This window comes from Pseudonaja textilis, chromosome 1 (assembly GCF_049901715.1).
Source record: "Pseudonaja textilis isolate UNSWEBS1 chromosome 1, rPseTex1.2, whole genome shotgun sequence".
Lineage (NCBI taxonomy): Eukaryota > Metazoa > Chordata > Lepidosauria > Squamata > Elapidae > Pseudonaja > Pseudonaja textilis.
This window is the reverse complement of record NC_141990.1, coordinates 239,830,988-239,844,703: the sequence shown is the minus strand read 5'-3', so window position 1 is coordinate 239,844,703 and position 13,716 is coordinate 239,830,988. Positions and strand designations below refer to the sequence as shown.

The 13,716-nt window shown below is 37.8% G+C and overlaps 1 protein-coding gene across 2 annotated transcripts in view; it reads right to left on the bottom strand.

Moving 5' to 3' along the window:
- Positions 1–10,238, bottom strand: part of TUB (TUB bipartite transcription factor) — a 118,041-nt gene extending 107,803 nt beyond the window's left edge. Inside the window, exon 1 of one of the 2 annotated variants that reach the window (XM_026706640.2) lies at positions 10,133–10,238. In XM_026706640.2, the coding sequence (XP_026562425.1) occupies positions 10,133–10,188 (56 nt within the window). In that variant the 5' untranslated portion in view covers positions 10,189–10,238. The remainder of the gene's footprint in view (positions 1–10,132) is intronic. The other variant, XM_026706641.2, reaches the window with a different exon arrangement.
- Positions 10,239–13,716: the final 3,478 nt, after the last annotated feature.

Sequence of the window (13,716 nt, the reverse complement as noted above, 5' to 3'; positions counted from 1 at the left end):
CTTGAGTCCAGTTGCAACCAAATTTGGATGTTTTTTAAATTCTATGTGGCATAAACAAGGATGAGAATGATACAGTGGGAAGGTTGTAAAAGATAACATGATACCTAATACCTAATTACAGTGGATGTTGAAAATATCTCAGTATTATCTAAAGGTAATTAAACAAAGTTCAGCAGCATTTTTTCCCAGAACTCTGGTATATATTAGAAAAACAATCATGTTTAATCAGAGAAATAACAGAGAAAGAGAGGCAAAACACATGCTCATTATCTTCTCAAGGTAAATATTATGTTTCAAGGAAATAACAGGGACTTTATAGGAATTATATCATAATTAGCAGATATATTTATCACCCTGTACATTTGCACTGTAATACTTTATCAGCGAACACGTGAATCATTGAATAATATATTAAAACATAAATTTTAAAATACAATGCGTGTTTGTGTGTATGCAAACTCAGCTATTTCTAGTCTAATGAAAAAAAATGACTAGGGGTGACATGGTCCAATATCTAAAAGGCTTCAGTGAAGACGTGGGGGTCAATCTATTCTCCGAAGCACCTGTAGGCAGGAGAAGAAGCAATGGATGGAAGCTAATCAAGGAAAGAAGCAACCTAAAACTAAGGAGAAATTTCCTAACAGGACAATTAACCAGTGGAACACAACTTGCCTTTAGAAGTTTTGGATGTTCTATCACTGGAAGTTTTGAAGAAGAGATTGGACAACCATTTGTCTGAAATGGTATAGAGTCTACTTCTTGGGCAAGGAGTTGGACTAGAAGAACTCCAAGGTTCCTTACAACTTTGTTATGCTGTTCTGTTATGCACATATTTGGGACTTAAAAGCTTTCCCACTTCCACCTCATCTGCCAGGTAATTGGAAGTGGACAGAGGCAATAGAGGCAGAACAGGGATTGATAATGGGTATAGCAAATTTCACCCGAATATTATTTTTGCCAACTTAAAAATGTATAGAGTATTATAACTCATTTGTGGGAAAAGGCCAACTAACACTTATTAAGTTGCTGGCTTCTGAGGATGCATTCAGCCTGCAGCTATGTGGGGATCACATATTATTATTATTATTATTTTTAAATGAAAATATTTCCATTCTGCCTTTCCAGGTTGCACTGACAAGATCATTTCAAAGAAGCAGTGGATTCAAATTTAATGGTATGTTTAAAAGGACAGCTAAAACTTAGTATAATATTAGTGTGATTCACAGATAGCTAATGGCAACCACAGAAAGATAAATGCTAATTCAACACTTATGGCAGCAAAAGCTCTCTGAAATAAGGTTGATCAAGAAAGGCAGTGACCATAGGTGGTATTCAGCCAATTCTGACAGGTTCTGGAGAACCGGTAGCAGAAATTTTGAGTAGTTTGGAGAACCAGCAAATACTGCCTCTGATTGACCCTCCCCCACTTATTCTCTGTCTCCTGAGTCCCAGTTGATCAGCTGGATCCTTTGTTGCCCTGCACAGGAGAACAGAGCTGGAAAGCAGGTTAGTGGGGTGGGGTGGGGAGGGAATAGGAATTTTACAATATCCTTCCCCTGTCACACCCACCAAGCTACCCAAATCCACAGAACCGATAGTAAAAAAAATTTGAATACCACCACTGTCAGTGACATACAAAAAGAGGTAATAATGGAGCATTTCAAAGATCCGGGACAGTGCTATGGTGTGGGATGCTCTGATCCCTGCAAACAAATGTCAAAGGTAAAGAGACATGGTGGCGCAGTGGTTAGAATGCAGTACTGCAGACTACTTCTGCTGATTTCCAGTTGCCTGCAATTTGGCAGTTCACTTCTCATCAAACTCAAGGTTGACTCATCCTTCCATCCTTCCAATGTTGGTAAAATGAGGGTGCAGATTGTGAGGGGCAATATGCTGACTCTGTAAACTGCTTAGAGAGGGCTGTAAAGCACTGTGAAGTGGTATATAAATCTAAATGCTATTGTGATTGCTACTCAGCTCTGCTCCAGAGTTTTCATTCTCTGTTGTCTTGTTTGAACTGCAAGCTTCATTACAGTTCCCACTTCCTTATCAAAGGTTAGAAAACATTTGCAGGGACTGAAAAAGAGCACACACACACACAGAGAGTGAGATCTGTAATAGCTCTTATTGTAACAATGCTTCTTGGCAGCTTCTACTCAGTTTGTTCCTGTAAGAACGGGTACTACTGGAATAGGAAATTAAGATCAATGAAAATCAAGCAGGTACCTTTTGTGCCTAGATAATAACAGCATTTATACTCTTGCCAGAAGGGAACATGGTTTCAGGAAATGACTATATGTATTCATGAAGCAGTTTGTATTTATTTGGTCAGCTTCCTGTTAATGTACTTCGAGAATGGCTCACATTAAATTCTGGAGACAGTAGAATCCACTGCTTTATTCATGTTGGGGGAAAAAAATGAACAAAATGACCTAATTTATGAGAAAATGCCCTTGGCATTCTAGGATGTACTCTTTGGTTTAGATCCAACACTTTTAGAATATGGTGAGCAATTACTACTCCTTTTTGTGATGTACAACTCTACTGGTCAAGTGGTTCTTATGTAGACAAGAGGAACAGAAGGAAAACCGTGAAGGAGAGAGATCTCTTGGAGAAGTACAGAAGTATAACAAATACCTTATCCAGAAATCAGGTGGTATCCACAGCAACTACACCATCATATTCCACCTGATTATCTCACCAACCAGCAAATGGATTCTACAACTTCACCATAGAATCTAAAGAATCCCAGGTGACTTTTTAACCTGTAGCTACAACTAAGGGTTTCAATCAGAATAGAAGGCCATCCTTTAAAAAAAAAAACTCATTTTCTGATTTTGGTCCTCTGTATCCTACACAGCCAATTCTACAGCACAGAGTTGAGAAAAGGAGGATTTTCCCTGGACTGTCGGAACCAAATCTAGCATTTCAACTCAGCAACATTCTTACATAATTCCCTTATGACATATTATGTTGTGATAAGTCAATGTAGTGGCAGGAAAAGGAATATTGCTTTTCTCATATATCCTAGTGTATTTATTTAGAATAGAATAGAATAGAATAGAATAGAATAGAATAGAATAGAATAGAACAGCAGAGTTGGAAGGGACCTTGGAGGTCTTCTAGTCCAACCCCCTGCTTAGGCAGGATACCCTACACCACTTCAGACAGCATTCAGAAGGCTGAGCTGCTTGATTCCTATTTTGGACCTGTCTTTCCACAAAAGGAAAAAGTAGTTCAACCTATTAAAAGCTGCACAACCGTCAGAAAAGAAATGCAGGTCAAACTAGATAATAAATCGATGAGAGAATAACTAAATACTGCGAATGAACTTTACCTTTCAAGATCAAATGAATTGCATTCCAGGGTGTTAAAAGAACTGGAGATTCTCAGTCATCCAAGTTATGCTTGTCCCAAAACTGCCTTTTCCAAAAGGCAACTGGACTTTCTTGGTTCTTTCTTTGAAGATGTTTTGCTTCTCATCCAAGAAGTTTTTTCAGCTCTTCAGTATTACTTCAGAACTGAAGAGGTTTTTTAGATGAGAAGTGAAAAAACTGAAATGAAAGAACTGGTGGAAATTACAAATACAGGAAACTACAGTTCAGTCAGTATTACATCTGTATGTGGGAAAACTTTATGAAAAAAAACCCCCAATCAAACAGTGGATTTGCAGGCATTTAGAAAGGGACAAGGTGATTAGTAGCAGCCACTTTGTTTTGTGAAAAGCAGACCATTCCAAGTAGTAATAATAATAATCCTCCTTCAACCGCCAATCCAAAGAAGCTGAAGAAACAGTGGACACCTGGTAAGCTGCTGAAAGAAGATTTCACAGATTGCTTACAAGGAGTGGTAAGCAGCAACAATGTTGCATTGGGAGATCTGCAAGGAATATCATTTGCCTCCAAGCAAGGACTCGTGGTACCATAAAATAGAGAAAGTCATAGAAAATGTTCAAGTTACATTGCTCTGGGAGTTTAGAATTCAAATAGACAGGCACCTGCCACAACATAAAAATTGTTGATAAGAAAGACCAAAAAAAAAGTCTGGATCGTGGACATGGCAGTGAATGGAGACAGCAGAATGGAAGAGAAAGAACTGGAGAAGATAACAATATACAAAGACTTACAAATAGAAATAGAGTGACTATTGTCCCACTTGGGTGGGGGTTGGAGTAGATGACCTACATCAGGGTGTCCAACCTTGGCAAGCTTTAAGACTTGTGGACTTCAACTCCCAGAATTCCTCAGCCAGCAAAGCAAAGCTGGCTGAGGAATTCTGGGAGTTGAAGTCCACAAGTCTTAAAGTGCCAAGGTTGGACACCCTGACCTACATGATCCCTCCCAACTCTGGTTATCTGTTATCTGTTATTGGCAAAGGCAAGCCAAGGTTAGTACCAATAATGATAGGCACCTTGGGTGCAAACCCAAAACAACAGGAGCACCAATTGAACACCATTAGCATTGACAAATTTGCCATCAGTCAATTGCAAAAGGCGGTTTTACTGGGGACAGCTTCCACCCTGCAACAATATCTATAATACCATCAAACATCCACATCTGTCTATCCCAGATTCTTGGTAAGATCTCGATAGGTAGACAAAAATGCCAAATCCAGTCTGAACATTTGGCTGACTGTGCGATGATTAACAACAACAACAACAATTCATTCCTCTTCTCCTTCTCCCTCTTCCTCTTTCTCCTGTTTCTCCTCTTCCTCTTCCTACAAGATAGGTGGATCTGGATTCACAACAGAACTTGTAGGAAAGATTTCAGTATATTGGCAGACTATAAATTAATTAAGAGCCAGCAGTGTGCTAGAAATTCCAAAGAACAATGCAATATTAGGTTAGAATGATCAACAGAAGTGATAGTTTGCTTCTTTGCTGCACTGGTCAGACTGTGTCCAGTTTTGGTCTTCACAATAAAAGAAATATGCTGAGCAACAGAAAAGAGTGCAGAGAAGAGTGTAAAAGATGATGAGGGGCATGGAAGCAAAATTCTATGAAGAATGGTTAAAGGAATATCTAAGAAGATAAGGTAAAGGGGAGACATGATAGCAGTCTTTCAATACTTGAAGGATTATCCAAAGGAAGAGGGTGTTAATTTATTTTTTCCAATGGGAGAATAAGAATCAATGGATGAGAATAGTGTGTGTTCAACCAGTTGCTCACTGAACAACCTATGAAGAACAATCAGCCCCAGGTGCACCTAGCAAATCAAGTATAAGAGTTGGCCCTGCTTTTTCATATACTTCATTCCAAGGACAAAGCAAAATGTATGTTCCTAATAATGGAGAAATAGTTCTAAGAAAAATAGAGTCGCCTTGCTGCTTTAAGATGCAGCAAATGTGCACTAAACTGTATCTTCTTCTTCAAATACTATTCAAGAATCCTCATCATCTCCCTCTAACAAAGTAGATGCAATCTTGCCATGGAGTTGTGTATAGAAGCTGACATCAAATAGCAAACCATCTGGATAATTAAGGAAAGGGGCTTGAAAAAGAATCTGTGTTACTGCAGCTTCTCTCTTCAAACCCTGATCATCATGGGGTATGACTCACCCAGGAAGAACATCAGACAATGAGAGTTTGAAATGGAACAACAATTTGAGAATGGCCTAATTCCCACTGATCTCTATTTAGGTAATCAAGTCAATACACAAGCCTGCCAGATTGCTCTGTCAAATTACCATACCAAAATTTCAAAGTGGCCTGATATTTGCATGCTGTAATATTTTGCAAACTGCACTTTGGGGAGCAAAAGTCCAGAAAAATCTCAAATGCTTATAAATCAGCAGCTATGAAAACAGCAGCCCCCGTACTTCTTTATGGTCAATTTTATTACAATCTTATTGCATTGTTTTTATCTCAGTATTCAGGTTTCACTGATTCCTTTAACTTTTGTTAGCTTTTAGCTGATCAGAAAGATGTACTCTTTTATACTGTCATCTAATTCTGCTTAAAAACTGTCAAAATCCATCAGGACTTTACTAGGAACAGTTCAATTTCACTATACTTTTGTATTTATCTCATTCCCTCTAAACTTTGTTATATTCTATTCATCTTATCTGGTTATGTTATTCAAATCTGGTCAATGATTGTAATAAAATGTTTTTTTTCTGATGCCAAATGCTCCCTTTTTAGTTCTTCATTATCCATTCCTTTAAGTTCCTCTTATAATTAATATCATTACCACCCTTCTTTTGGTATTTTTATCCATTCACCTTCCCAGATCCATGCTAGTTTTCCTTCCCTGTTAGTTTTCTTGTTTAGAAAGGAAAAAAAACATGGTGCAGTACTACAGCAGCTTTTAAAATTGTTTCCTTCTTTCCTACAGCAGACTTTTAAAAAAATAATGATCCTTAATATCTGTTTTGTGGAAATGGCTAATGGTTTGCCACTATCAAAGAGCTGAACATTTTTGATTAGTAGTATGAACGTCATTGATACATGCCCAGAAGCCTTAACTAGCAACTGTGAAATGCTCTTGAGTCAACAGTCCAAGTATGAGATAGGCCTTGTTCCACAATTGATCATTTCATATTTGAATCAAGTATATAATAAAAAAACCCCTCCTCCTCCATTTTCTGTGCATCCATAGCAACGGATATAATATTCATGAACCAATAATAATTACCACCCCACTTTTCTCAAGCACTCCTAGTACACATGTCTTTGGACTCTGAAAGCCAAGTCTTAATGGAGTCAAAAAAAGCAGCCCATAAAAATAAAGATGCTCTTGCTTTTAACAGCACTTCTAATATTTTGAAAATGCACTTTTCAAAACTATTTCCAATGCCATAAGAACAAACTTTTACAAAGTAGACACATATACATCAGTCACGAAGAACTTGGACAAATACTTAGAGAATTATGGCCTCTTATCTTTGTAATTTTTCCTTTCAATTGACAACTATTCTGATAGAAATTGGAACTGACCAATACAGAAAGGTGTATTATAAAAAAGGAGGAATAAGCAGCATGTATCACTCTGATTTAATGTAACTGCCTTAACCATCATTCATAACAACCATTCTTAATTGTATTGTTGTTCACATTTGTTCATTGAGGTAGCCAGACATTTTTCAGGTTTCTTCCTAAATTTGAAAAAAAAATGATGCTGCTGATTTAAGAATCCACTTGTTAAAAGTAATTAAATTAAAATTAATGCCTGATACTATAGGTGAGGATGGAGTGAGGGGAAAAAAGGTGAATATGTACATAGGATCCAGGAGTTAAGGCAGAGGTGGTATTCAGCAGGTTCTGAGTAATTCTGTAGAACCAGTAGTGGAAATTTAGAGTAGTTTGGAGAACCGGCAAATCCCACCTCTGACTGGTCCCCCACCATCTATTCTCTGCCTCCTGAGTCCGAGCTGATCGGCTGGGTCTTCTTTTGTTGCCCTGCACAGGACAACAGAGCTGGAAAGCAGGTTACTGGGGTGGGGAGGGAATGGGGATTTTAATACAGTATCCTTCCCCTGCCATGCCCACCAAGCCACACCATGCCCACCAAGCCATGCCCACAGAACCGGAAGTTTAAAAAAATTTGAATCTTACCACTGGGTTAAGGTAAATTCCTTATAATGGATTTTCCCTCAATATAGTCATGGAGCTTTTTGTTTATTTGATGGTTATAGAATGTAGATTGTTGCTATATGTACTAAACACTGAATGAAAGAATCAATAGGAAAAAAGAAAGTGAGGATAGCAGTCAATAAGAAGCAGTAACTAAATGAGAAAAAATGGCATTGGGCTAGCATTAAAATTGTGCAAATATTTGGCTAGTTGTGTATTTCTAACTACCACTACCATTACTACTACTACTACTACTACTACTACTACTACTACTACTACTATCATTTTGCTTGATTAATGTGCTAATTTTTGAATTAAGTCTAAAAAGCAATGGAGAGAGAAGGGGAGGTGGGGAGAACATGTGCTCCGATTTAATATCAAAGTCAAAGATGGCTAATAGATGCCAGTCTACATTTCAGACAATAAATCAGGGATGTATAACTTCTGTCATCAGAGGGTTCCACTAGGTCTGAATGACATTTCAAATGCCACACTTCAAAAGTGGACCCAAGTGGGCTCAATGTTTTGAAGCTATGGAGATTGAAAAAGTGACATTATTCTAGGGGCACTAAAAAAGTATTTGTAGACCACACTTGGCTTATATGCTACCCTTGTTTCTCTGCAATCAATATTTAACTGTTATGAAATATATAGAAAATATACAAGTATTTATCTGCAAAATCTATGTAACATTAACAAGCAAAATGCCTACTTCTGAACACCTTGAAAATGTTTTTGACAGAAATATCCAAGAGTAAGATTATTGCAGTGGACAACTCTCAATCTACATAAGAGTAAGCCAATCTATTTAGAAAAAAGAAATCTAAACAACTGTATAGCTAGCTATATGTGGCATGTGTAATATAAAATGTAACTACATCATTTGCACTTGAGGTATCTGTACGGTCTTCTAGACAGAGGAAAAAATAACATGAGACCTTGCAGACAAATATCCCGAGTAACATTAACATCTTCCACATCTGCTGATGCTTTAACAAGCTTGGAATCTGCTTATTCCTTGTAGTAAGTACTTCAGTGCTAATGCAGATACTCTTCCATTAACATGAAGATCTTATTATTCAAGATGCAACATGTTATTTGAGTTCCCATTGCTACAGCTATCTATCCCAGGCCTTTGGGAGGCCAGTTGTTATTAGTAGTGGTGAATCATAATAATTGTAGGAAAATAATTTTAATGAGCAACAAAAAGCTCTCTACAATTCCTCAGCCTCGCATTATTTTAGAGTAATTTAGGATCATTCTCAATCTGTCTGGAAATTGTTGGAGTTAATCCCAAGACTTGAAACGAATCGGCAAACTAGGAGCTGAAAGCAAGCAGTCCTGACCTTCACAACAAAGGTGGGTGATGGAAGGAGAAATAATGTTGTTCATATTTCAGCCAGTATCAGTTGTGACAGTAAATGAACATGTTGAACTTTAAAGTACTGTTAAATAAAGGCTACTGCTACAATAAAACACGTTTGTGTGCTGCTGTTATCAACTAGCTGTTTATCAAAAGGAATCAGTTCATACAGGATATAATGGAACAAGACTCCAAGAAGCATCGGCTACTATGTATTTTCATTTACTTTTTTTAATTGCACAAAATGTTTGTTGCCAGGTTTTGTATGACCACCAAGCCCACATTCGTCAATCCAGACACACAGCAATTAGTGCTTCCATGTTCAGATTTTGCCTTTTACGGTCCATCAATTGCTTGTCCTTTGGGGATAATAACATGTAGGCATATCAACCTAATACACATACGCAATTACGTTTTTTAAAAGGAGTCTGACACTTCATAAAGCTTGCCAAGGTCTTGCAATTCAATTATTTGTATGGTTCAACTTGTACCCACATTATTAACTATAACCGAAAAATGACGCTGGAATAATGCAGTAGGAAGGAAACCAATTGGGGTGGGCGGGGGGAATGATAGCTTGTTGCAAGATAATTAACAGTCTCCAAAAAGAAATGTGGTTAGTGTTTGAGGGGGAGGTCACCTTAATGCTTCAAGGAGACTTTGCAAAAGGATCACGAAGAAAATCTCACCAACCTGTCCCCTTTGAGTTTGCCTACAGATGACTTTCTAATTAAATGCTATAACACTTTTCACAATTGAGCATGCAGCGTTTCTTTACACTTAGTTCTGGGGAAGCCACTTCTGTGGGATAATAAAAACAAGCACATCTCCAGGAACTTTCCAATCTCTGATGGACCTGGCTGAAGAGGGTGACTTTCCCATGGAACTACAAGTTGAAAAAAACAGGGAATCTGGTGTTGCCAGCTCCTGTTAATGTCCAAAGCAAAGGAAAGAAGGAAGGAAGGAAGGAAGGAAGGAAGGAAGGAAGGAAGGAAGGAAGGAAGGAAGGAAGGAAGGAAGGAAGGAAGGAAGGAAAAGTGATAACCTTCCATTACTAAACCCAGAACTGCTTCAGTAGGACAGCTGCAGAAGACTTGAACCTTTGCTAAGGAATGACCAACTATCAATATCAAACCTTCTTCCCCGGTGGTGGAAGAAGGAGGTGGGAGGGAACGTAAAGATTGCGATGCACAGTACCTGTCGTAACTCCATCGACTGTAGGACATAGTCCTGTTGCCACCGACGCCATCCATCCTCTGCAGCTCAGCTCTTGCTTGTGCTCCTGGGCAGTCTTCCTGCTTGTCAAATGAGGCAAATAGCTGAATGAGCTGTTGTGTCTTGTGGTTCTAATTATTTAGAAACTGAGAGGCCCCTGTCTCTGAAAACCTGGGCTAATTGGAAAGATGCTGCACAGGACCTGAAAGCTCTGAAAGATGGGACTAGTATTAAACGCACAGCAACCAATTTAGTGGAGGTTCATAATCGGAGGAATGTACCACTCTCTTTTCCAGAGCAGGGGATTCTCTTTGAGCTCTAATTCACACATGCTGTGACAGCACCAGGAATATGACTGCAGTTTTTTTTTTTTCTGGGGCAGAGCTCAGGCTGGTGGCAGACTTCAGCTTTATGTAGAGATGCTTTCAAGCCATTGTGTAGATGTGTAGCAATCGATTTGAAGGATGCATCTCCTGCTAGAAGCTGCCTTTGTTATTTATCCTTGTTACCACAGATACAGCTCCATCTCATTTACATCACTTTTCTTGGGCCAATCACACCAACCCTCAATCTTTCAAACATCTCCTACCTGAAGATGGAGTTGTGATCCTGGAGTCCTCTGCTTGTAACTGAAATTAACCACAATCCAAGATCAACTGGTTCCGTGGTTTTGCTTGATGAAGATCCTTGTTCAAAAAGAAAAGTTCGTCCTCTTTCGCCTATATTCAGAGCTCTCTCTTTTTTAAAGAAAGTGAGACATCCAAGGCATTCTGGATTCAGTCAAACAAACCTCAAAAGCCAATGCATTCCTTCCACCACTTCAGTGAGAACTAGAAAGTCATATACTGTAGCACAAAGAAGAGGAAAAAGAGAGAACAGAGATGTGCATAGCCTAATACACCACACATAGATAGTGCAAATTTTAAAGTAATGAACACTAAAACATAAAATGTGTAACTATGTTATACTTCTCAGAGTAGTGGGAAGATGTTGACCTGTGTGCCTGCTTGGTCCGCTGTCCAAGATCCAAATACTGATTGGGCCTTGGTGTTGACTCTTCTGAAGATTTAGAATTTTTTTCCAAGTAGATTTGGACAGAGCAGTCCTTCAGAGTGAAGACTATCTTCTATTAAAGAGGGTCCATAAATGACTCGAATAAGGACCCAGAGAGAATATTGCACATGTTCGGTGTTTGTTTCATATGCATTTATTTATTGATCTGCTCAAAATAAATGTCCTGAGGGCTCCTCCTTAACAATGCAAGCACATATTTTTGTTTCTCTACTTTGGAGGCAATACTATTTACAAGGTAGAAATAAGCAAATGTCTGAGATGAACTGAAAGTTTTATAGTTAAAACTTCTAGCATTTAAAGAGCATAGCAGGTGAGAATGTGGCCAACAGAAAATTGTGTTCCAGATTTGGAGTTCTCCAGGTTTTTACTGGACAAGGAAGCAAACATGCAAGGTACAGAGGGAGAAATCTAGTAAGTAAAATAGTGGCTATTGTTGGCCACGAAATCTGCAAAGATCACAGTTTTAAGAGGAAAGAGGGAAGGAACTGCAGAAACTCGGTTTTTATGCTTGACCAGCCACTGTGATGATTTTAGCTTACATCTAGGATAATTGGCATGCAAAACAGTGGCTCCCCAGAGCATTTCTGAATGAAAACCAGAAATCCACTTTGCATCTGGAGCCAAAGAAAACAAGCACAAGCAGAATTGGATCAATCTGCCTCCCAATGCAAGGCAAAGCAGGCAGCGATTTAGGCACTAAGAATTAAAGTGGAAAAAACATGTTACAACATTCCTTTATCATAAAGGAAGAATTATAGAGACCAGAGGCTGGGATCTTTTCTGTTATTGTACAAAGGTACTGAAGGCAGATATATCATATGAGTGCCGGATATAGATGCATCATTCAGAAGATTACACTTCACAGGCAAATCATAGTAAAAAAAATTGCTGATGTCTTCACATTAAAGTTATCTGATATTTTGAGATTAAATATTTTTATAGCCTTTGAAATTATTTTTCTTTTTCTTTTAGAAGGAGTGGACTATATATCATTTATTCTCATTATCCTATTATTCTGTTTGCAACCATCATGCTTGGAATATATATCCAGATACATTTAAATACAATTTTTCAATATTCCTCATTCTGTAAATAACAATGTAATAGAAGCTCTCCACTCGCCACCCATTTTCATTTTTCATGTGTTTTGGTTCTTTTCTCTGTGCAGCCTTGCTTTATTCCCCTGGACAGCAGGTTACTGTCTTTCCAAAAGGGTTGTGATAGTCGAACCACATTTTATGAACATGAAGCTTCCTAGAAAATTAACTTTTGGAGTTAAACTCTTTTATTGTATTGTATCCAGAAGGAAATAACAGTAACAGAATTCAGTTCCGGAAAGAGGGTTACTGATAGAATAAAGTACCGTAGAATATGTGAAGTGATAGCAGAGACAAATCTGCCAATATTACAATAGAAGATCTCTTGGAAGGTGGCAAATTAAATTGGGGTCATTTGGAAAAAAATAATGCTAGATGATGGCACTTGCAAATTCTTTTTTTGTACCATTTCCAAGGAAATTACTCATATATGTCCATAAAACCACAAGGAGCAGAACTCGACTTTTAAAGATGTCATTTTTAAATATAACAGAAATCATAATATATATTTCAGACAACTTTTCAAAAATGAAGAAAGGGTGGGAAAGATATGGAGAGAAAATTGAAGTGGTATAAAGCTTTCAATTTATGGGTGGAAGGAATCTTTTGTGTGCCACTGTGCATTAACGGACAGCAAACACCACACTCACTCAGCAGTGATGATGTTAACTTGTCAGGTAACTAAAGGTCTGCAAGCAAACAATCAAGCTCAGGGAGCAGCATGGACTCCACAGATAACTCTGCACATGTTAAACAAGTAACAGAGACACTTCATATGCAAACCATTTCTATATGCCAGGATATATTCTATATCGCCTCTTTCACACTCTACACCTAGAGCTTTACTATTTTAGCCTTACTATTTTTCAATATTCTCACAGCATTCACAACTTTCATCATTTTGGCTACTACTATTATAACATTCCCTCAGCTGCAATCTTCAGCACATCACTATCAGTTCCATGCAATTTTCTAAAATGTTCCTTCCAGTATTGCTTCATTTCAGTTTTATTCCAAATCATTGTATTGTGTTTATTTTAAAGATCCTTCTCTCTGCTGCAAGCCCCTTACTTAGCTCTTTTTATCACTTCCAAAAATTATTTTTATTTCCACTGAAATAGTTTTAAATTTTCTCTGCCTCATCTTACATTAACTATTTCTTGCTCTTTGACTATGTACTTTGCTATTTACTGTATCTTTTTCATACTGCAGACATTTGTGCATTAATTGTTCTCTTATATGTACTGTTTTTCATCCTCTTTTTTCATGTAATCATTCCATTAGGCATCCTTTTACATACTTCTCAGTATTTTAACTCAATACACTTTTTTATTTTGATTCTGTTCCCAGTCGTAGTTTAATTGTCTTTTCTTACGTGTATGTTCTATTCCATTC